This window comes from Nelusetta ayraudi, unplaced genomic scaffold (assembly GCF_046127955.1).
Source record: "Nelusetta ayraudi isolate G7.1 ecotype Tasmania unplaced genomic scaffold, CSIRO-AGI_Nayr_v1 ptg000017l, whole genome shotgun sequence".
Taxonomy (NCBI): domain Eukaryota; kingdom Metazoa; phylum Chordata; class Actinopteri; order Tetraodontiformes; family Monacanthidae; genus Nelusetta; species Nelusetta ayraudi.
Genome location: NW_027466067.1, coordinates 8,888,270 through 8,913,463, shown reverse-complemented (window position 1 = coordinate 8,913,463; position 25,194 = coordinate 8,888,270). Strand labels below are relative to the sequence as shown.

Below are 25,194 nucleotides of genomic sequence, written 5' to 3'. Positions count from 1 at the left end.
ACCTCAGGATGATATCAAAAATGGCTTGTCCACAAATTTTGCCCCGACATCACAGTGCGCCTCAAGGTTTATCACGTCTCTCAGAATCTAATCAGGCAAAGCAATTTGTATTTAACTGAATGTGCAGTATTTTGAGATTGCCACGCGCAGATTAGAATGGGGGCGCTCTCTCTCTCTCTCTCTCTCTCTCTCTCTCTCTCATCCTTTTTTTTTTCCCCCCTAAATGAATGTTGCTGATAAATGTTTTTTGTAATTTCCTCCTATGTTTAATCCACAAGGTCAGTGCCTCCCACACAAGCCTCTCCGTGTCAGACGTGTCCATTCTGTAATTCACATTCCTCCCCCGACATTTCAGACGCACTAACTGATCCGGTCATTATCTCTTCGGATGACACAGATTACGAAAAAAAAAAAAGAAAGGTTTTTGCAATATAATGTGCGTTCTGGAATATTATGTTTTTTGGGGGCTAGAGGTCTGAGGATATGCTTTTTGTGCCCATCGCCGCCCTCCACCCCCCCCCCCCACCCCCTCCCACCAGCGAGGACCAACACCTCCGCTGTCTTTATCAGCGCTGTGGCAACAACGCTGTCTATTTTGGTAAAGGGGCTTGATTCTCATCTTTGATAGCAAATGTTCTTTGTTGAGACATCAGCGCACCCTCCCGCTTTCATTTACCACACCCGATGTTGCTAAGATTGGATTCTTGTCGCCAAATGGTCCAGCTGATGGTTTCATTCTTGTTCTTCACTGAGACATCAAACCCCACTGTCTCATTTCCAACACAGAGAAGGAGGTTACAGTGTGTTGCAAGATAGCTCGGCGTGTCTTCGGCGGTTCGGCCTGAGTATCTTGTTTAATAAAGAGCTGTCAGTCAGACAATTTCCCGCCTCGTGGGGACAGAATTGGAGTCGTGCAAAGTAGCCGCTTACAATTTAGACATTGTTTGTTTTGTTGTTGTTTTTTTTTAACATTATTTAAAAACCAAGGAGCTCTTTGGCAGAAAGCAGATGACTTCACATCACAAAGGAGTGTGTTGAAGACTGCCTGCTAAATACACTAATCATTATTATCATTATTATTATTATTATTATTATTATTATTTTTACCATTGTTAGAATGAAAGATAATTGGAAGCCAAACTATCTTTGCAGCCAAACAAGCTCATTTATCTGTCTGTGAGCAATTGAATCTCTTCCACCCTGAAAGTCCCGTAATATTCAGAATCCACTCAAGCAGTGTTTTCTAATAATAATCTGTCTCTTCACTTATAAAGAAAGGAGAAACGTCCATCCTTAAGTTCTTCCACCGTGTTCTCAGAGAGTCCGTTCGGGAAATCAGCCCTTTGTGATGTCAGAGGGGGCTGTTGCCTCCCCCTGGTTAGTGACAATGCTCCCTCCTCTTGTAGAGTCCAGGTGGAACATATAAATATACTGACCCAGAAAACAAATAGAGAAATACTGCATCGTTAAATTGCAATTCACATCCTTCATTCTGTTGACTGTTAAATATATATTTCTAAATAACTGTTTTATTTTCATTAGAACTTGTAGTCTCAGATTGTCAGGGTGAGTTTGGTCAGTCATGACCAAACTCAAAAGGGTGAGTTTCTTTCCTCCATTAGATGAACGTGTGTGCCCAAAAAACAGATAAATAAGAAATATCAATAATAACTGAAAAACATTTTCACCAGAACACAAAGTAGGAAAGCACCACTTACAGTCACTATGGATGAGATAAAAAGCAGGAGTCTTTAAGCTAAAACGATTTTTTTCCTGTTCAAACGTGGAGGAGCTGAGATGTATTTATTGTCCATTATCTATATCAATATCTAAATCATGAGTCATATTACTGAAGCACTTTCCACCCACAGTGATGTAAATGAGTTTGTGTGGATTTGTGTCTCGGGGTAAAAAAAAACCCCACAGAGTTTTAGATTAGCAATGTGTGCTAGCTGCATGTGTCGGCTTGTGGCTGCCTGCTCTTCGCCGCAGTGGTGAACGGAACTCTTGTCTGCAGGGGAGTGAAGACAAAAGGTGTTGTCCATGGAGCAAGGCCTGAAGTTCAGTGCTGCTTTTGTGACAGTGACATCTAGAAATGGTTAAAATGGCTGCACTGAAGCGTCCATGCTAATGTCTTTAGCAGCATTCTTAACAGCATCGCTAACGTCGTTTCTCCGTCTTCCTGAAGTTTCTCTTTTTTTGTTTTTTTTTGTTGTTTATTTTCCGGAGCTTCCTGGAGCTTTGCATTCGCCACCTGGTTATGACATCCATTTAAAACTAAGATCTGTTGAAAGAGTCAAATGTTGCCATACTGGAGATGGTCGCTCTTTCATTGTGGATTTTATAAATTTAACCATTTTCAAAATGTAGATACAAAAAATTCTAGGGTTATTTATTTATTTCCTTAAAGACACTGAACAATGAAGACATTATTCATTTGTTACAACACTATCAAGGGTGATCCAGTGAGAAACTCCGGTCCCATTAGGTCCCCTGTCATCCAAATCGATTAATATTTGCTACATTTTTCACGCTTGGTTTTTGTTTTGTTTCTTCATCTCAAGTCTTAATCTCAGTGAAATATCTAAACTAGGCTTTCAAACACAGACATCCCTCTGCTTCACTCTTCCCCCCCACTTCTTATTCTTCTCGAATAGATCTCCTAGATTGCATGTGTGGATGTAGACAAGTGGAGAATCCGGCGTGAATCTGACCTTCTAAACTTGTAAAGGCAGAAACAAACTGGCGGGAAGTTCACGTCGAGGGGGGCGGAGGGGGGGGGGGCGAGATGAATGATGCCATTACCGATTCCGTCAGCGGAGGGGGTTGTCAGAAGGGATGGAGGGAGTGAGGTTTTAAAAAAGATCTCTGCTAAAATTAAAAAAAAATGCCACAGAATGAAATAAAGATGAGTGCGCCGCTGAGCCACACGCTGAATATAAAAGGCTGCCGTGAAATATACATGGCCGGTGCGAGAGCGGAGCGGAATGCTAAACTCCCCCACTCCACCTGTATCCCCCGCCGTACCGCGGCCCCCCCCCGACCCTGAGCCTGTTGATCATCTCGGAACATTTAGGGATCAAGCCGACCGCTGCGACGCGTCCAGCAGAGTGGCGTCCCGCTCGCCGAGGCGGGCAGACAGGGGAAGAAAGCATCGCTCGTGTTTAATAAGGTTTGGGGGTATTTTCCCCCGTCTGTAATGCCTTTATTATTGCAGATTGGCTCAGCTGTGAAAGCTATTGATTGCGAGCCAGCTCCCCGACCAGGACACAGGAGAGACGGAGACGGGGGCGTGAGCTGCTAGCAGCAGGTGATTTATGTGTGCGTTTTTTTTTTGTTTTGTTTTGTTTTTTTTATTCTTTTAAAAAAAAAAAAAAAAAAAGAAACATGCTCATACCCCATCGAAGAAGGTGTTATGTTTTTCAGCAGGCTCCAAATCAGCAGGGTGCGTCTCTCTCTGTCTCCCCCCTCCCCCCCACTTTTTTTCTTTGAATAAATCAGAGTGGTTTCTCTTCAGTCACCGACAAGATACCTGTGCGCCGTGTTTATGTTGCCGCTACAGGATCTGGCTCCTGGTGGAAGTCTGGCAGTTTCTGTTAGCGAAGCACGCATGTTGCAACCAGCCATTGAGAGTTGAGAAAAGCTCACTTTAATACAGAATAAGATAAAATACAGCAAAGACTTTCTATGTTGTTGTTTTTTTTTAAAGGTGACGTTATTGCAAAAATAGTGCCCAGTAATGAGAGAGGTCCATTGTTTGCACAGGTTATTTGGAAGTCAACTCCTTGTGATGTCATAAAGGGTCCTCAGGGTAGTGTGTCAGGTTCGTTTTGCCCTCTTTCAAAAGTTCAACTTACAAGTTAATTTTTTTTTTCCATTCTTTTACTTTATTGATGGAGGCTTTAAACAGGCCTTCAGCGCTCCTTGGCTAAATATACTGTTTTGTGTTGGTCGCCGTGCAAGCTTTCTGCAATAGAGCCAAGCAAAATAATTATAAAAATATTCTAATCTGAAAGTGCATAGTATATGGCACCTTTGTGTAAAATGGGGTATAAAATAATCATTTGAACACTCCCACTTTCTGTAAATGCTGCCTGCTGAGGTTCACATCGGGTGTTCTGACAGCCAAAGCAATGATGGCGGGATGAGAAAGAAAACAGCTGAAAGGAGAGATGAAGAGTGAGTGATCCTATTCTTAGGCGTGCAGCGGGGAGGCAGGACTAATGATGCTTCCTGACCTTAAAGCCTCGCGCTCAAGGTCAGCCCGGCACCGCTGCATCGTGGGTAAGGTTGTCCTGGACGGCCCGGTCGCACTGCTGGTGGAGTCTGTTGTGTTGATGCTTCTGGTGCTGCCGCTGCTGCTGCTGCTGCGACTTTGGGCTGCTGAATTTACCGCTGTTCTTCTTGAGAGGAAGCAGATAAAAGGGCAGAGCAGCAGGCAGATGATGACACAATTATCTAAAAGAAGACACAGGCTACTGGGAACCTGGGAGGCTTCAACACTCTCAGGTAGTGATGTAAAAATGAAAGCAAAAGGCAAGAACTTGAATTTGAGGTAACTGGTTGTTTTTTTTGTTTTTTTTTTGCCTCACAACACACACACACACACACACACACACACACACGCACACATACACTTTCACACCTGAATACAATAACCTTTCTATTGCAAATCTGATTATCAATTATCACTTCAGTATTTTCAATTTAAAAATAGCTCTGACTGCTGTCGCCTAACTAAACTTAATTAAAATAAAAGACGTTAATAAAAGTTCAACTGAAAAACGGCGGGATAGAAGCACAGAGTTGAAGAGTGTGAGGTGAGGTCACACTCTTCGACTCTGAGAAACGGCTTTTGAACATTTATCTGGGTGTTTGTTTCACCTGCAGGAGAACAACGTACATACCGAGGGGAAATAAAATTTTAATGATATGAGAAAAAAAAACCCTTATAAAACAACTAAGGATAAGAGGAAATAAGAGTGCGAGGCCACCGCTAGCAGACGCTGCGAGAGGCGGAAGGGTGGAGGTAGGGAGAGCCGGGCGCTCGCACTTACTTGGATCATTAATTTGTGTTCTAATTAGCGAGAATGCCACAGTTGGAATGTGACGCCTTTGTGTGCATGCCCGTGTGTGTGTGTGTGTGTGTGTGTGCGTGTGTTTCCTGCGTGTATGACCTGCCCTGGCACCAAGTCTCCCAGCTTGTTAGAAATGACAGATTGGCGCTCTCCTGCACCACCACCCCACACCAAACCCCATCTCCCCCGCCTATTCACCAGACCCACCCCATTCCTCCGCCCGGCCCACCCATCTGCTCTGGAAAGGCGCCAAATCTGTCGACCTGTCGTGTGTTTGCTCTGTGCGGTTGTTTCCGTGTGTGTGTGTGTGTGTGTTTGGTTTCGCCACTTTCGTGGACTAGCGGGGCGGGAGGAACTTGAATTGAGGTTCGGGCATTATTGCTTTTGTTGCGTTCATCATCGGTGCCGCCAAGGTCGAGTCTTGGTTAGCCTGGGTTGTCTTGGGTTAGGCTGGGTTAGTCTGGGTTAAACTGAGTTAGCCTGGGTTATCTTAGGGTAATGGGCTAGCTTGGGTTAGGCTGGGTTAGCCTGGGTTAGCTTAGGTTAGCCTGGGTTAGCTCAGGTTAGCGTGGTGTTTGGAAGCCAACTGTCTGCTCAACGACAACCACTTCTTTGGTTCCGCTGTTCGGAAGACAAGCAAAGTGTGTGTTCTTCCTGCAACAGGTTGAAACTGCAGCCCCGCTGACTGTCTGGGAAAGTGCTGCACTGCCTCCGCGGGTCACTGTTCATTTCCTGTGTTCCCTCCGTGGCTGTGGATAGACTGTGTCAGCCAAGCTTTTCATCAGCTGCGCTCTGATATTTTTTCTTTTCTTTTCTTTCTTTTTCTTTTCTTTTCTTTTTTTCTTTTTCTTTAAAGAGCCAGACGGTGCATTGAGCCTCCCCCGGGGTCTGAAAACATTCATTTAGATACTGCCAATATCCAATCTTCCAATACGTTTCTTCTGGACATATCTTAAAGCAAAAAAAGGAGGGAGAGAAATGTATCGGCGTTCATATCCTCTGGTCAGTGACATCACATTTATAAAGGGTGTGTGTGTGCGTGTGTGTGTGTGTGTGTGTGTGTGCGTGTGTGTGTTTGTGTTCGAGCACGCGCGCGTGCGTGTGTGTGTGTGTGTGTGTGTGTGTGTGTGCGTGTGTGTGTGTGCGTGCGTGTGTCCGTCCGCCTGCCTGCCTGTGTGTTAACTGAAGCCATTCCAGGGAAGCATCTAGCCAAGGGGCCAGAGGCAAGCTGCCCCACACAGTAATTGAACCACAGATCGTGCTGAACTATTAGTCACAAGTCTCAGTTTGTCCACAGCCTTTTATCGCTGTTGGATCAACACGAGCCATGTGACTCCGGAGCAAGTCAGCAATACAAATGTGGTCAGCGCGGGCCGCCGCCTCGGTTTCCCTCCGCACTGAAATGAAGGCGGTTGGAGCTTCTCTTTTTCACCAACACAACACAGAATCTGGCAGCGGACACTGGTGGGAGCATTTTCAGACGAGTGGAATTTGACCGTTTTCAAGTGGTTCAGCCGTTGGTGCAGCCAGACTCACTAATTACTTTCAGAGATGCATTTAATTGCTCAACAGCAAATGAGAGTTTTGGGTCCATCCAAGGCTTCACTCTGCGTGTCTGGAAAATATCAACAATCATCAATGTGCCACTCGCTGGCCACGTGATTAGGCACACTTTACAAATGCGTACCTACCTCTTTGAGTGACTGTTTCTGTTACTGTTGAGTTACTCTTAACTTCATATGCTCTCCAACGAGTTGGCTCTTGCCCCCCGTTTTTAGGACCGTTTTCTGAGATTCTTGTGTTGTGTTGAAAATCCCAGTAGATGAAGGGATTTTGAAAAACTCTGCAGCCCGTCTGGTGCAGCCACCAACCACCATGTTCACCACGGCCGTCCCAGCCGTTTTTGGTTGTGAAATGGTTCTTCGAAATTTTATAGAAGTTAGACAAATGATGATAAAGCAGAAATAAAACAATACACCGGTGCATTAGGACTGAAGCGTCACAACGTTTACGTAAGAAAGAAATGTAAAACGTTGAGCTCTTTCTTCAAATGCTCCACATTTTTGCTTCTTTGCTTTGTGTTTATTACTGCCATCCGTTCTTTGTGTTTGTGTGTGTGTGTGTGTGTGTGTGTGAGTGGGAGCACTTCAGAATGTGCGTTTGTGTGTGTGTGTCTGACAGTGACCAAGTGCTGAGCCACCAGGCAGCACCCTCCAGGTGAGATAACCTCAGCTCAAACAAAGCGGCTGTCCGATCAGGGAGGAGATGAGAGCCGTGAGTCCTGCAGACGTCAGTGCGCTGTTTGTTCTGCCGAGGCCGCGGTGCAGGCTGGGTGGCGGCTGGGGAGGCGGCTGGGTGGCGGCTGGGGAGGCGGCGGCGACGCAAGAGTCACCGCAGTGGACGCAATCGCCTGTGGAGAGACAATCCCGGCTGTCTTATTCCTGCTCATATCTGCTCCGATATTGGGTCGCAGAGTGTGAAACCAGGAGAATGAAGGGAGGACAGGCCGGCGAGAGGCGTGAGAGGCGGAGGCGGTGGGACGGTGAGAAAAAAAGAGAAATAAAAAGTATTGCAGACGGTTCTGGATGAGCAGATACGCCGACAGCTGCTCCCTCTTTGTGTGATCCCGGCCTTTGTGTAGGCAAATATGAAAAATATTTTCTCTCCTTCTCATCGTCTCTGGTCAAGGGTTTTAACATTTAAACCAGGTGTTTTTTATTTATTTATTTTTGAAATGATGAGGTTTTCACCTCATCTCATTCCTGAGAAACAGCACAGTTGCTGGTCAGCGCTCTGCTTTTTTTTTTTTTTTTTTTTTTTTGCTTTTTTTTTCCTTTCCACGTCCAGATGGTGGATGTGAAAGATCCCAGTTAGGGGTCCCAACGCTGCGTCCTTGATGCCGCACTGATTTATACACAAGCAAAGGCATCCAAAGGCAGTAGAGGAGAAAAAGTATCATGCATTGTCTGCTTGAGCGCGTGTTGCCGTGTCCTCTCGTCCCTTCTCCTTCAAATCTGGTTCCGTTTGTTTACGTCAGATTGGTCCTGCGATGCCGCGGGGAACCGTTCTTAAAGTCCTTTGGAAAATTCTCGTGCGTCCATCTGCTGACGAGCCCATAGAAAGCATTTAGGAAAGGAAAAAGAAACTTGGCCAGCCAGACAAGAGTAGAGCAAAACAATGTTGACCACAGAAAAAGGTGTTTTTTTTTTCTTTCTTTTTCTTGCTGTCATTGAGATAAAACTGCTGCTGGAGTGTTTTGGACTACACGCCAGTCTCTTTGGCAGCAGCCATTGTCATGTTGTAGCATTTTTTGCTTCTTGGTCTTTTTCGTTTTTTCGCTTTTCTTTCCTCAGAGTGACTCACTCGTATAGGTCCCATCCCCTTTGTTTGTGAAAGAAGCTGATTGGTCAAGAAAAACCCTCATATTTTAGCCCTGACAGTTGAAAAGGTTTCATCAAATTACTCCTCCAGTATATAGAGTCATATTCCCATAATTCGGGCTCCCAGTGTTCACTTTGCTGTGGGAACCTTGTGGCAGGTGTGTGTGTGTGTGTGTGCATAACCTTGAAGTGCACAGGGGGATGTTGCCATGCCCTCCTGCCAGCATCTCGGAGGGTTTTTATTCATGGCCACCGCCGACTGTTTTCTCTCCAATTAGCTGAGCCATCAGCCCCGCTGAAGAAGTCTGCCCTGGGCTGACAAGGCACCTATCCCCTCACCAAGTTGAGCTTTGCCCCCTGCCCGGCACGGCTCAGCCCTGCTGGCATCCAGACCCAAACACAAAGACGATCCTGCTCAGCGGGCAGGAGGCAAATAAACTGGAGACATTATTTTATCTTTGCGACCGAAGTCGATATGTTCAGTCGGCTATCTGTGAGGTGTTGGAGTCGAGCGCGGCCTCCTGGGCTGTGGCGCCGGGATTAAAGGAAGACGGGAAGGATGGATGGGGGAAACAAATGGAATCAAGGATAAAGTCTTGAGGACATTAAGAAAGGTTGTAAGGAGTCGTCGTCATTGTCACCAATAAACGACCCCAGGGAGAAAAATGATACAGGTGGTAAAAAGAAGAGATGTAAAAGAAAGTAGGATGAGGTGCTAGATAGCCATTCATGTAAAGTAACGAAGAGCTGCAGCATTAATGTAGCAGTCATCGGGTCATTAAAGCAGCCGAGAATCAAAGGGCCTCCACATGCAGGGAGACGAACTGAAGGAGGAAGTGAAGAGGCTCCCCATGTGATCGTCCAATTATGAATAGAGTGCTGACGGACAGACAGAAGCACTGCAAAGGTCATTAGGGAGAAGGAGTGTAAAAATATATTTACTCGCTATTTATTCTAAACTGATATTTTTCTCTTCTGTTCGACATTTCCACACAAGCATTTTTTTGCAAAATATCTTGAAACAACAAACTTAACATGTGTCGCCATCAAGAGATCGTGACTTTGTTTGTTAAAGGTCACGTCACTGGCTGGCAATGCTCATGTTAACGGAACCGTGACGCCACCACCTCTTGTAATTCTTCTGTGTTTTTCGTGTCCGTGTGCACGGATGTACGACAATTGGAGTTTTTAGAAATCTTTACTGCGGAATTCCATTATTTGTTTCCAAAGACTGCACATCCGTGGGCCGCAAAACTCTTTTTAATTGATGGGCGGGATAAGAGGGAAGCTCGGAGTAACAAAAGGAAGGAACATTGGAGCGTTCCCGAGGAATGATATAGGTCGTTTGGATCAGAATGGGTGGAAAAGTTCAAAATATTCGAAGTGAATCGGAGCTGGAAGGGGGGAAGAGCCGAGGCATTAAGCCGGTGGAGAGAGAGAAAAATAAAATGCATTTCTGCTCCGAATTTTTCCCCTCGTGTTCTGGATGAACGGTCGAAAGTCCCGCCAGGGTGCAAGAAACGGGAGGAAGCGAGGACGAAAGTTGGGAGGGATGAAGGTTAGCGTGGACGTGGGAATTAAGAAGGGGCGGGCAAATTGGAGGGAGGCGGGGGGCGGGGGGGCAGGAGGCAGAGCGAGGCAGATTGAAAGTCGGGGAAATGGGTCGTAGGAAGCGAGACCGCAGGTGGCGGGAATAAAAAGGCGAGCGGAGCGGAGGGGAAGAGAGAGAGAGAGAGGGAGAGTTAGAGAGAGAGAAAGAGTGAGAGAGAGAGAGAGAGAGAGAGAGCAGGTCTTTATTATGGTGAGTAACTCCGACACGCTCGTGTTGCGCCCAGCGCCAGTCCATCCGTCATCCCGCTCTCCCACTGACGAGCGCCTGGAAACAAATCTGAGGGAGTCGCCCCCCCCCACCCCTCCCTTTTTTCTCTTCTTCTTCTTCTTTTTTTTCACTTCGCCGCCCGGGCGACATGTCGGAGTCGTCACGGGCCCCGCGTGTCCCCGACTGACGTCTCCCGGGCGCCGCTCCGTCCCCCCCGCTGGGAATCTCTGCCACCCCCCCCTCACCCCCACCGCCCCACCACCACCACCACCAAACCCCCCCCCCCACCCCCTCCCTCCTCCGCCTCGCTTGCTCATTATGCAAATAGTTTAGTTGTTGTTGGGTTTTTTTTCCCTTCTGTTTTTTGTTTGGTTTTTTGCTCGTCTCTCTCGTGTTCCCCCTTCGATTCTTTATTTGTCTGAAAACGTTTCTCGTGTTTGTCTATCTGAGCGACGACGACGACGACTCGGATACGTCGCGCGGACGAGCAGGAGGCATCAATCACTGTCGTTCAGCCCCGCTCGTGCTGCCCGGGAAGGCGCGCAACGCACACACACACTTTTCTTTTTTCTGTCTAACCCTGAATGAATATCACAACTCTTTGGATAAATACATTTGTGAGAAAGGGGCCGCGCTCTCGAGTCAAATGCCTGTTTACACGTTTACAAATGAGAAATGCAGCCGCTCAAACGTCACTTCTGATATTCCCCAGAGGGGGGGGGGCCGTGCCTCCCTGCCTGCCTGCCTGCCTGCCTGCCTGCCTGGAGATGCGGCAGCGCCACTCTCCACACCGCTCTCCCACTTCTGAAACAGTTATTTAGATGAATGATTAAAGTTTGGGCACCGCCAGCGAGTCTTCTCTCTCTCCCCCCTGCTCTTGTTTAAGGAAGAATGGGATGGCTGTCATCTTTTGATGCATTGCCCGCCATCCGGCATGCAAATACCCTCCCCGCACCGCTGCCTCCCTCTCCTACTCCTACTCCTCCTCCTCCTCGCTCCCCGGCCCCTCCTATGGGTCCCCGAAGAGTCGCCTCGGGTGATTGATCAGGTGCCATGGCATCGCTGGAGACATGCGGGGACGTCTGCCCACCCACCCAGCCATCCAGCTAGCCAGCCAGCCAAGCAAAAAAATGAAATAAAAAAGGCGCCCCCTGCATGCTGATCTGATGTGATCAGTGAGATAGGGCGAACAAGGAAGGACTTCTGTGCACACTTGATCTATGGCCGCTGAAGTCAGGGCTCCTGAGAGCAGAAGAAAAAAAAAACATTTTTCACTTGTGATAGATAAAGCGGACTCCGCTTTGTATTCACTAAAGCGGCGGGTCTGCAGACAGCGGCGGTCTGCTGCCAGATATGAGATATTAGCTGTGGTTTTACATTGCACGTTTGCAACTGATTAAAAACAAAACTACCGGAGAGCTCGGCGAGAGATATAATTTTTATAGGTTTTTTTTTTATTGTTGGAAGAAGAAGAAGAAGAAGAAGAAGAAGAAGAAGAAGAAGAAGAAGAAGAAGAAGAAGAAGAAGAAGGAAACTGTTCCAGCTTACCTTTGTGATTTGTACTCTTTTTTTTTTTTTTCTTTCTCCTGTGAGCCATTTGGGTTTTTAATCACCTTTAGCCCATTTGCTTCAGTCCCGGGCTACAGAACTTTCCTTTCCTGTCCTCGTGACACCACAGCGGCAAGTCTTTGAGTTCTGAACTCAGCCCAAGCGGTGAGAATGAGCTTCTTTTTTAGGTTGCTTGAAGACATTTCACCTTTTATCAAGAAGGCTTCTTCTCTTCCTTCTTCTTCAGTTCTCTCCAGCCTTTTTTCTTTTTAACAAAAAGCAAAACCTACTCAAGAAACCAAGGAAGGACTCCCGTCACCTACACCGCAGCGCCTAAAGACTGCAATGACCTGAGGATGAGTGAGAGCCTGCACGGGCATATCAGACGTCTCAGATCGGCGGCAGCAGTCGACCTCCTGACTGATGTCGCTGATGCTCGCCGGGTTCCAGAGAGGTTGCAAATAGTCGCGGTTAAAATAAAATAGCACAGAAACTAAAGTCCCTTTCACACACACACATATACTGGTTCACCTCGGGGGTCAGTTTGCTGCGCTTTCCTCACCCAGACTGCACCCTGCGTTCGCCGCATTGAAACAACAAATATCTGAGTTGTGCGACGCCTCTGCAGTCTGTCTCCCTCCTCCAGCTGTGGCTCTACCTCCATATGGCTGGTCCTTACACAGCTGCACGCATCAAAAACACTGGTGGAACGCACTGAGCGCCATTACAAAAGACAGATGTTGTGTTTTTGAAGAGCATAATTTTACCTAACAAGATATTTTGTTTCAGTTGTTTTTCTCACTTTTTTTTAATCACTTTAAATCTGGCAATGCAACTAGGGCTCAGTCTTGCTGCATGAAGCACGTTGGAAACAGTCCTACAGAAATGTGAAGTGTTCAACGTTTTGTATTAGTTTTGGTTTTATAAAATACTTTGATGAAATTCGATGGGTCCATTGAGTAGTGGAGTCTCCATCTCTAATTGTAGCCTTAAAATAATGAAATGTGGAGTCACTAAGTGTGTGTAATAGCCTATAGATTATTGAATGGCAGCTACTTCTGAATTTTACTTCTTTTTCTTAACTTAATTTTACTTCTGAGAGGCACAAATATGAAATTTTGCAATACAAAACGCAATGAACAGCCAACTGCCAACATTTCCCAACCTCTCCTCTTTATTTCTGTGCCAGCACGCTGTGCAAGGACCCACTATCGCTGTGTGCCGCATGTGTTAACCAAGCCATTGTGGACGTTACCCTGATCTAATCTCCGTGATAATGTCTGCACTTGCCGCATGAAAGAGAGAGTTTTAACATTTAAATTGATAAATGCAATGGAAACCCACCCACCCCCCGCTCTGCGCTCGCCACACATTTTAAACGTGTCCACTGCATAATGTTGAGCCGTGGTAGATAAATTCAGTATTAGGAAACTGAAGAACCTGGGAGGTTTGCAACTGCAGTGCTTGTTGTGAGGAGGGTTATTTTATGTTGCGTGTTTTCTTAATTGATACATGCTGGCTGCCCGGAGGCAATACATTTTGATGAGCTGTTAGGTTTATTGAGATGAAGCTCCCCACCGTAGTAACAACCTCCCCTGGAGGCACCATCACTGTCCTGACGTTGACCAGCGTTGACCTCCACCACTATCTGACCTGCGTGGCTGAAGAAAGGGTTTGTTGTTGTCCACTTTCCCCTGGTGGGGTAATCGTGGCAGCTTTGTTGTGCACATCAAGCTTTGGGGTTTTCTGTGCAGTCGACGATCAGCCTCGTTTGAATGTCCGTGAGTGACAAGTCCCACACATAAATGCCAGAAGGAAAGACATTGTGTCGCAAGAACGCTTTGGATGTTTGGCAGCAGCTTGTGCCGCTCGGATGACGGCGTAATCGCCTGCGCTAATATCCTCTGTAGTGACATTATCCTCCCTCGCTTTACATGAGAGGGTGTCAGCCGGAGATTTTTAGTCAAAGGGAACTCCTCCTTGCGGCAGACGCAGTATGGAACGTTTGCGGAAACACCCTCCCACTCCCCATGAACGACAGAAAGCAGTTCATTTCATCTTGATCGGTACCTGTGATCTGTGATGAACCCAAGAAACCAGAGTGACGCATTGCTGGCCCTAAAAAAGAAGAAAAAACAGCTCATGCACTTCGCAAGAGGGAAACATGAGAAACCAGAAAACAGCAAAGTCATTTAAAGACAGTCTCTGAGGACAGTTGTGCAATAGTTGTGTGTGCAGACAAAACCATTATAAGGCAACGAATGAAGTGGCAAAAACACTACAGTTTATGACAAAACATCTTTAGTTTTCATCTTGGCTGGACTTTAGCCTTTTAGGAGTTTAAAAGCCTGACTCCCTGCAATGTTTTCTTACGTCTACTGACCTAGTTTCCAGCTAAATGTGACACTTGTGATGTGTCATTCTGTGATTACTTTGCAAAGAGTAAAAGTTTACCTTTACCTTTCCGCTCAGGGTGCTGCAGTTTATTCCAGCTGCTGTTGGAGTGAAGGCAACAGCAGCTGTATTGCTATTGCTTATATTGCTAATTCAATGAAATTTGAGCCATGAACGTTCTCATTTCTGTCTGTCAGTCAGATTTCATTGCGTTTTATCCAACAGTTGTGACTTTCTAAGCTAGCAAAACAAATTGGTTGCAGGAAATTAAAACACAACAAACCACAACAAGCATTTTTAGTATATGCCATTGCTTCTCTTTTCAGCTGGTGGGAAGAAGACCACATTGCCACAGTGGTGGGGCAACCCTCACATGTAGAAGATCATGAGGTCAATTTCAGGCCTTTCTGTCTTGATTTTGTTTTTTTCTGCCTGCATCTGGTGGGTTCTCTCCATGTACTCCGGCTTTCTTCTGCCTTCCAAAGTCATGACCATTTAGCTAATTGGCAATTTTAAATCAAAATTGTAGGGTGTAACTTGCAAAACCTAAATGCATGGGAAGCGATGGGTGGATGGATGGATGGATGGATGGAAAAAAGCTAGTAGTTGTGGGTGGCGTCTAGTCTAACTGTGGCGAAAAACCAGAAGCTACCAGTGGAAGCGTTACTTTATTGACCCCACCGGTAGTGAAGAACTCTGGCTGGGACGTTCATCCAACCTTCAGAGGCCTCTGCTTTCGAAACATTGACGTCTTCTTTGATCACAGGTTGTAAGGTTCATGTTGGGCGTCCTATGTGGTATTCCAGTCCAAATGTCCGACTCCTTTGTCCGCTGTGTGAAACCCACGAGGACACCGAGAGCTCTGTCAGCAAGCTAAAGTTGTTCATAACCCATTTTTCATTTAATATACGTTCCAGCCAGTGTCCAAATCTTTTCTTGATGTCTTATTCACAGCCTTGTGTGAGGGATTGAAGGAATAACACTTTAGGATGGACACGCGTTTAATTCTCCAGCAACCTTTTTGTTATTTTTGCCCACTCCAGGAAACCGACTGCGAGCGAGTCGAGCAGACCTCTGCGCTGAACTCGTGTCCGGAGAGAGCGGACACAACAGCAGAGGTCCAACAAAGCGTGATGAATTGTTTTTCACCTGTCAATAAGGCCGTGGCGAGATGTGGAGAAGTACTACAGAGCAGCAACATGAGTACCCTCCTGAAACATTTAGGAAGAGCGCCCCCCCCCCCCCCGAAGCCCAGAGAAGCCCTTAAATCCAAACCAACCCCTGGCATACAAAGCGATCCCACCCAGAGTTCCTGAAGGACTTCAGCACGCTGCGGTCATTAGTTGCAGCCTCTGCTGGAGCCTTTTGTTCGTGATTGATTGATTCGGCATTGGATTTCATGTTCTCTGCTCATCTCTAACAGTAACAGTGGAATATTTTTTGTAAAAAGCTCACACACAGGCATGTATGCACACACACACACACACACACACACACACACACACACACACACACACACACACACACACACTTTTGTAATATTTACCTGAGAGAAGGGGCCTAAAAGTTGAGATTAAATTCTTAGATTTTTTGTTATAGTTTGAATTGTGTTTTCTGTGTATTTACGAAGGTAGTAATTTTTTAGTTGTAGTTTAGGTAGTTTTTCTTTTTAACTACTACTATTACTAATGACTAGCATATCCTCAAGGGCTTTATTTGAGGATGTGCTGTTTGTGCTTGGACAAATAGCACATGGTAAAAAAAAATAAATAAATAAAAATAAATGCTTCTTGCTTGAGGAATCCAATAAATTCTGATCATGCCAAACACCAGATTTAAAAAAATGCTGTTGACACTGCTAATGACACTGGTAGAGGCTTTAATGCTTTACAAAATAGCAATAATGGACTCCCAGAGTCTGTTTCTCCGAGTGGAGGGAGCAATAAGGCAACTAATAAAAGCAGAAAAGGCAGGAGAGATTCTGCCATTACCTGAACTTTCTCTTCGTTCTGCCCGCCCCGCTTCTGCGACACCTTGCGCGCCACAAACCTGACATTTGGGTTTTTTTTCTTTTCTTTTCTCGCACAGCCCAATCAAAGGGTTATCTGCAATACTTGGCAATAAATTCAGCGCATAACACCAAAGCCGGCGCACAATACCTTTGTGAATCTTCTCATGTCGGCATCAAATGGCAGCGCCGCGTCTCTCATCTGTCCCCAGCAATGAAAAGAAAAAGGCACTCTTTCTTTCTCTCGCTCGCTTTGTTTCTCTCAGCCCTTCATCCAAGTGGCACTTTATTAAAAAAAAAAAAAAAAAACAACTTTATTTGCTGTATCATGCTGGATTTTTCGCCGAGAAACTTTTGCCCACATTCAAAGCCAACTCCTTTATATTTTCCTGATACAAGGCGTGAAACACTCCACCCCGTCTTTAACCCAGAGTGATTTGGGAGCCGAGTCGCTCTTCTTGAGACAATATTACAGATATTACTTTTCAAGAAAGCTCTGATTATTCTCTATGGGGTGAAGTGATTCTCATTTTTGGCTTATTGCACTCATAATCTCGCTGCTTGTCGTATATATATTGTCTTTTTACCTTTTCTCCCTTCCTTGGCTCTTTCTTCTCATATTGTCTTACAGGCCGCGCTGCGCTCTCTACAGTCGTTCCCTTATTCGTTCTCGTCCGCTCCCTCACTGTGTTATCTGTCTCGGCTCCATTTCCTTGCTCCCTGATACTCCCTGAGTCAGTAGCTTTCATTTTCATGATAATCCAGCAACACCACTGGACTGCGAAATCGCATTTACTGCCCCTCCCCAACTCTCTCTCTCTCTCTCTCTCTCTCTCTCTCTCTCTCCCTCTCTCTCTCTCCCTCTCTCTCTCTCCCTCCCTCCTCGTCTCTTCATTTCTCTGGTTTATCTTTTTCCCTCTTGGCTTTATTTTGCTTTTTGTAATTAAATGTCATTTTTTTCCGGTCCTCCCATCTCTTTTTTTCCCCCGAGGATGAAAGAAAAGTTTCTCCTTTTTTTTTTTTTTAAATAAAAAAGTGATCATTGTCAAAACGGAGCGCAGTCACTGCTGGTAAAATTGAACATGTCTGAGCCACGACACCACGCCACCACTGCCTAAATAAGTTCAGTTAAGCTTGCTCTGTCTTATTTGACAGCTCTATCCAAAGACGCCCAACCGTTTATTTTCCATCACTTATTTATCTATCCCTCGGCACGGTCGCTCAAAAAAAAAAAAAAATTCCCGTCCTAGCCACATCCTTTTTACAATTGCAGAGGGAGCCTGCGGTGTCTTTAACACGGGATTTGTAATCCCTGGGAGGAGACCTGTGGGTCTGCCCTCAGGTGCTGCAGAGAGGCGTCTATTATGTCACAGCTATAAATGTCCAGAGACGTTGCCCATTTTAACACGCATCCCAAAATCCCCCTGGTGTCTTTTGATTCCTTGTCTCTAAAGCGTGAGATGACCCGAGTGATGCTCTATTGATCCCCTCAAAGCCCTATATTCTGCCCCTGACACTCTGCACCTGCACCATGTGTCTTTTCTTCAGACACCGCCTCATCACTCTCACTAAATATTGAGATGTTATTTCTATTTTTCTGTCTCCTTTTTTTTTTTTTTTTTAAATCTTCATCGTCATTTTGCTGCTCAGTTGTGCTCCGATCACCGAGATTTCAACTCTACTCATCCGTTTTGCCAAACTATAGTCTCAACCATTTTCAGTTGATCTTTGTATTGAATAAGTAATCAGCAGAGTCTAAGTTGAGACGACAGCAAGACGCGCATAGGGAAAACAGGAAGCTATAGTGAGCCTAGCCAAAGGTTAGCATTGATGTTGTAGTAGAATTGGAAAGGATTTTCCCATTAGGAGATCGAAGAAAAACACTGAAGGCTTTCCATAGTGTCCATTGGCTTTCACAAGATATTTGTGAAACACTGTGTGGCACATTCCAGCTCACTGTAGTAAATGGCTATTGTAGCTACAGTTGTTGCAAGAAGCAAAAAAACAAACAAAAAACAGATCTGGTTAGTTTTCAATGTTAGAGACAAGTGATTCATTAAGGTATTTTTAAAATGGAACCTCTTCCAGTTAGATGGTTGGGGGGAAAAAAATATCTTCTCACCGAGACACAAAGTTGACATACAGTCCAAATAACACACAGCCTATTGGCGACGCTGTAGACCATACCTCAGAAATATAAAATAATGAGGTGTAATTCCTCTTGACGTATAGAACCATTTATTATGGACGGCACTGAAATACAGACACGTACGTATGAATGTATGGCCAGGGAAATAATGTATTCTACAATTCTGCAAACAGAAGCCTGTGCACTGCTCTGACAAACAAAAACTGAATGCCAAGTCTTGATTGGCCGCAAAAGAAAAACCCTCATCATCAATTCAGTCGCTATGTAGGAGTTAATGAACAAGCGCTGCGCTGATACCGACGACAGAAAGACTGATTGGAGGTTCTTGTATTATTGACGATCGATGGGTTTTTAAACGCTTTGCTCAGCAAAGACAACTGACAACTGCACGAGGAAACACAATGGCTGGTGCCATCCGAGGAAGTCGCTCGGGAAGTCGGTTTCGAAAATTAATGTGATCGTCTCAGCATAAAACATTTGGCAAGAGAAAAAGAAAAGTATGGCAAAACCCGTCACACACAGGTCAGTGGAACTTGTAGATGCACGTCAGGATTTTTTTTTTAATACATGATCAGCTGCTATCTGGAAGGCTTCATTCTGCCTTTAGGCCCATAGACTGCAGGTATCACCTCGCATATATGAATGAAGCTAAAGTATTAGGTTAGAACATTAAAATTCACATTCACGCTTTGGTCGTGAATTACCTCAGTATTGACTTACACATTGACTGACATTTCAGTATCAACTCGCTAATTACATATAAACTACAAAATAGACTGTGCACTCATTACTTCATAACTTCATTGTAAGAAAGTGACATTTAATTAGAATTTTGCGATGAAAATGAATAAATCATTTTATTGATTTAGACCAAGTTAAGTCCAAAATGCAATTTTGCATTGTATTCGTTCTTTCTTCCTTTTAAAATATTAACAGCAGATAAGTGGCAAGTTACATTTTGTTGGGCTTTCGTATCAGTGGAGAAGGTGGACAACAGGATGTTTTGAATTGATATCGATCTGGAATGGGCTGATGAATTGATTTCTTCTTGACCTCAGGTCAGAACTGTAGCTGCTGGGTTTCGGACCAGATAAGGGCTGAAACGTGAGTTTAAAAAGCAACAGAGTGAGAGTCATTGTCACCGTGGACGGAGTACAGATGCACTGCGCCGTTGCCGCTAACATAATTAACCTACTTGACTTTGGGCAGCTACTTCCTCTCAAGTCGCGGGGACGATGGGCTGTTTTCTGACCCTGTAGCTCGCAGGAATCCAAATTCCAGGACAAATTTCACGGTTGTTCAATTGCATCTTTTGAAGTTCAGAGCTAATGTGGGAGGACTCCTTTCACATAATCTTTCCGCCGACACCTTGAAGAGATTATAGCATTTACCTCTCCGCTAAATAGTGGGGGAGTATTTTGGGTAAACAGTGACTTCAAAGTGAGAAGTGATGCGCAATCAGCTCTCAGACATCTTATCCTGTATTAGTGTCCTCTGACTGCCGCTCTCGAATGGGCGTCCGTTCCCGTTTGTGAGGGTGCGCGAGATGAACCTGACAAGGCTTCAGACGCTAGTTTTGCTTTGAGCCGCAACAAGCTGCCAAAAGTCGGAGAAACCAAGAGTTACTTTTTTTCCCTTCAAAAAAAAAGAAAGAGAAAAACTAAAATTAAACCTTTGTAGCCGGCATGAGAGCCTGTTTGGTGGGAGTGGAAGTGCACATTTGACTTTTCTCCGTGACAGCGGATCAATGGCGCCTGGAGCCGGGCTAGGAATGAATTGATTGTCACCAATAAAACTCCAATTAAACAAAAGAACAAGACTTGGAGGGAGCTCCGAGACAAGTGCTCTCATCTTCTCATCAGTCCTCGGGGAGGGTGAGGATCAGAGGGCGGCTGGGGGGAGGAGTGGAGTGAGGTGCCGCGGAGAGATGGCAAACCCGGCCCGTTCCTTTCAAAGCGCCCCTGGGTAGGAAGGAGGTGCGGTGGTGGCGGTGATGGAGGTGATGCCATCAGATGGCGTGAACGAGCCGAGGCTGAGGTGCTCCCATCGATCGGGCTCTTCCCTTAATGATGAAAAGAGATCTTAATTGTGGTGGCATGTGATATATCAGGTTCCAGCAGTCAATTCCTCCAGCTCATCTGACCTTCTCCAATTTAATAAGTCCACCACACGGCGCTGAAGACCTTCTCCGCGTTCTCTCGCGTGCATAGACGCGTATCCCGCCCGCAGTTTTTCTTTTTTTTTAAATCACTCTCAGCCGCGGTGTCAGAGTTACACAAGCTCATAATCTCCTCATTGAGCAAACCCAACATTTCATTCATTGCGCAGCCCGCCTGCCCCGTTCCGAGCCTTCCATCAAGGCGGCATCTGAAGGTGCTTTTCCGCTTGTGCGAGCCTCCAAATGAAGTTAAAGATGATTCATGTCCGCGCTTCCTTGAAAATGTACAAGATCTCCTTACTCTCTCCTTTCCCCGTCTCACTTTTCCCGCTAATAACATTTTCTTCTCTATCTCCCTCTATCGCCCCAGCTCCGTAATCTGATTGTTCCCTCTAATCTACGATTGTGCTGTTACTGAGTTGCCTGGATCATACATATGTATAAGTCATATTCTGCTACTATTTCGGCCAGCATCCAATCAAATGGGAATTTTGTTCCCTAATGGAGGGAGCACCAAAGCCGTGTTTACATGACTGGAGCTTTATCATATTGTGATCAGGCTGGGCCCCACAAGTAGCCACAAGAGGGAGCTTATAGCATGAGATTAGACTCTTTTTTTTTTGTCATATCTTGTTGACTGGGTGGGTTAGATGTTACATAATGCTAAATCGGTTCATCCCTGTTGTAGAACTGGCTTAGTTGTTACACAGTAAGCATTTGAAAAGACAAAATAAAAACTTCTTTCTTTGTTGTTTAATTACTTATACAAATTTCTGGACAAATTGGCCACTCCACAGGTGTGAGGATTTGAATTATCATTGAGTCTGAGATGGTTTGTCCAAAGAGGGAGAGAGTCAAGACAGATTTTTCTTAGGATCACATGACTTTTTCTCAAAGGTTTATTACTTCTCGTCTTTTATTTTACAGCATCATAGCACCATGCTAAAGAGCTACATTTGAAAATGCTTGACACTTAGAGAAGACACCCGTTGATTAATTAATTATCGCCTGGAGAAAATATCCTGTGTTGCTGCGTGTTTGAACAGTCATTTTATTTGATTAAAGGCAGGAAAATGAAGAACATACATCACTTACATATAACTTTTATTGTAGATTTGACTGAACTTTCTTCTTACTTTTTCATAATCACATACTAATTTTCCAACTAAGATCCCAACTAAGATTCAAATTACAACTTGACGTCATTGTAAAGTATACAGCATCTTTGTTTGCACTACAATACTTTAAAGTGATGCCTACTGTGTTTCAGATCTCTCCAAAGTAGCCACAGCATAACTAACAGACTAAAGTATGTGAGAATTCCCGTGACCTCATAAGATTTCTTGGACTTATAGTAGTAAGAACAACAAAAATTAATATGACAACAAACTTTCAGTCTCACAGTTGAGTCACAATCATCAGCGCATATTACTGCTCATGTTTACCTTCACTTCTAAACTGTTTGTGTTCCTATGACGACTTGTGCATCCATTGTGTACATTGTCTGTGGCCGCGTATTTGACTTAATCATTCCAGGAACATCCCTCAGGCTGTTCTGCTAAATGTTACCTCTCCGTTCATTTGAATAAAAGAGAAATCTAACTAAACAGGAAGAAAGGAGTGCACTTGTGTTATTCAAGTTGCCCGTTTAATCGGCTACAGCAACATGGTGTGACCTTATAGCAAACATCCGCAGCATTGCAAAAAAAGTCTATACTCATGGATTTCCTGTCTGGAGAAAATGTCTGATATTTCAACCAGGAAAATCCTTACTGTTTAAATGGATTTACTGTCCACAACTCTTAAAAAAAAATACTATTTATGCTAATGAAGTCCATCTGTGTATTGGTTTCTGTTGGTAATTTATAACTTTGGTGCCTCAAAAGAAGAATCCCAGTTTCCATGCTCATCTTTTACTTACTAATCACTTTTTCTAAGAAAAAAAAAAAAAATGCTGACTGTGTACAGTTGCCCCCACCAGGACGACGTTCGCTGACCTCGGCCCATCGCAAAAAATTATTTCTGAGCTCTCAGAGCCCCGTGCACTTAACCTGCAAGGTGATGTGGAGGTCCGCAGCGTGATGTTGCTGAGGATTGTGATGATGGTGCTGGTTGGAGCTCTGTGCCATCAGCAAGGGGAATGATTAGGACTTGCACCAGCAGAACGTTAGCCTGACAGATGGCAACACACGGAGCTAGCTGACAGCCCTGCTGACCGCGCATTCACAGGAAGTTCGAGTGCATCCTCATCCTCCAAGCTCGGTCGTTTCTGCAGTGTGTATTTTGATGTGTTTGTTGCAATCTTCTTCAGCCGACTTCGAGGTCGTTCAAATCACCAGATGGGTGCATGCATGAGTTGAAATTGCACGACCAGTGCGCAGACTCCTGCGTCGTGGCATCAGACGGAGGTTGTTTCTCCTCACTGGGTCGTTATCGCCGCGACTCCTCATGTGTCACACACCCGTACTTTTTTAGTAATTCGTTCCTCCGGTCGTCGATAAACTCTCGGTTATTCCCCCCCCCCCCGCATCAATCTCAGAAATCCGCCCTGTGGTCACGTTAATGAATGAGCAGCAGACACAGGTGCATTAATTGAACGATTGGATTGAGCTGCATTGAGCGCTACGCGTAGAATTAATGTCGGGGCGAGCGACCGATGAAAGACGAGGAGATTGTTAGCGCAAACCCGTCGTCCCTGCTGTCTCTGAAAAACGACACCAAATTAAAAAAACAAACAAAAAAAAACAACAACAACCCTGTCCTTGCGATCTGATCCCGCGCTCCATTTCAAACGCTGTTTTTATGGGTTTTTTTTGGTTTGTTTACGCAGCAGGAGGAGAACGGATTCCAACTTCACCTGATAATATCCCCACGGGGAGTCACGCATGTAACCTCGCCACATAGCTGTGATACTCCTCGCTGTCACTCGATGACAGCCGGCGGCTTGAAGTTTGTGGCCCGAGACTGTGTGCGTGCGCGTGCGCGTGTGGCGCTGTGATTGATGAGACATGAAAGACAACAGAGGAAGATTTCCAGTCAGTCAATACACACGGAGGCTGTGGATTAAAGGCACAAAGCTGTCGGGGCTGACAGAGACACACATCTTTTACCTTGCGTGCAGAGATGTTGATGCTGCTGTTGTTGTTTGTTTGTTTGTTTGTTTGTTTGACCCAGGCTACAATGACTGCAGCTGTGGAGCGTTACGAAAATAGACACTTGGTTTTTTTTCCCCCTCTAATTTAGGCGATTAAAAAAAATGAACAGTATTGAGAAAATGGGATGCATGCGGCTGGAAATTGCTATCATGTGAGGATAAGAAGATTCAGCAGAGGAGCGACCGGCGCTACGTTTCCAGTTTTGATACTGAGTTTTAAACATAATGGGACAAGACACGTTTCTTATATTCACATACTTTTGATGATACAAACTGTTGAATATAAATCTTTTTTTTTTTTATCTTTCGTTGTTTCTGGGTCAACTCCCACATTGAATTGTAATCTGGTTTTGTGCTGACGACCGAGAGGGGCCCTTAATCCTGATGTTTTGCACCCAGCTTGGCAGACTTCCACTCATTACTGCCATTTGCTTCCTGATGTTTACGTTGGTCCACACGACAAGGTTTAATTTCTAAAATCAAACACCAGCCGGCCTTTTGTGTGAATAATCTGTCTCTTTTCCATCTATGTGGCACATTGAAAACACTTTGACAATGGTCAATGGAAAATGGTTGCATCACCAATATGTTCTTCTCATTATACGTGTCTGTCTTTTCCTTTTAGGTCCATGGCTTGCAGAAACAAGTGGACTTCTCGGAGGTGGGACCAGCGGGCTCGGTGGTGAAGACTATACCGTATGGCATGGGTGGCGGCGCTGTGGCTGGAACAACAGGTGGCGTGGTTAAGCCTCCATACCAAACCAGGGTCTTTTCCTCTTCGTTTGATCAGACCCCGCTGAAATCCAAGCCGCCCACCTACAGCTTCTTTAACCCGTACGACTCGGCCCGGAACCAGTCCCTGCTCCTGGACCAGACAGGCTACCGCTCGAAGCGCAAGCCCTCGCTAAAGACAGCCATGAAGACCAAGAAGATCTTCGGCTGGGGCGACTTCTACTTCAACGTCAAGACCCTGAAGTTCAGCCTGTTGGTGACGGGGAAGATTGTCGACCACATCAACGGGACGTTCACCGTTTACTTCCGCCACAACTCCTCCAGCCTGGGGAACGTGTCTGTCAGCATTGTCCCGCCAACCAAGGTGGTGGAGTTCGAGGTCCTCCAGCAGCAACAGCAGCAGCTGCACGGCCAGCAGGACGCCCTGGTCCAGGAGACCAAGCAGTCGACCGTCGACCCCAAAGAGACAAAGACCTTTAACTGTCGCGTGGAGTTTGAGAAAACCAACAGGTCCAAGAAGCCCAAGCCCTGCCTGTACGATCCATCCCAGACCTGCTTCACAGAGCACACCCAGTCCAATGCCGCCTGGCTGTGCGCTAAACCCTTCAAGGTGATCTGCATCTTCATCTCCTTCTTTAGCATCGATTACAAGCTGGTTCAAAAAGTGTGTCCGGACTACAACTTCCAAAGTGAGCACCCTTACTTTGGATAAAAACTCGGAACTGAACTACAATGGGGGAAAAAATGGGACAATGTTAATGAAGACAATGATTA

The 25,194-nt window shown here is 45.4% G+C and overlaps 1 protein-coding gene across 1 annotated transcript in view; it reads left to right on the top strand.

Annotated features, from left to right (window-relative positions):
- Positions 1-25,152, top strand: part of nxph4 (neurexophilin 4) — a 40,362-nt gene extending 15,210 nt beyond the window's left edge. Inside the window, exon 2 of the mRNA XM_076025255.1 lies at positions 24,314-25,152. Coding sequence (XP_075881370.1) covers positions 24,314-25,132 — 819 coding nt within the window. The 3' untranslated portion in view covers positions 25,133-25,152. The remainder of the gene's footprint in view (positions 1-24,313) is intronic.
- Positions 25,153-25,194: the final 42 nt, after the last annotated feature.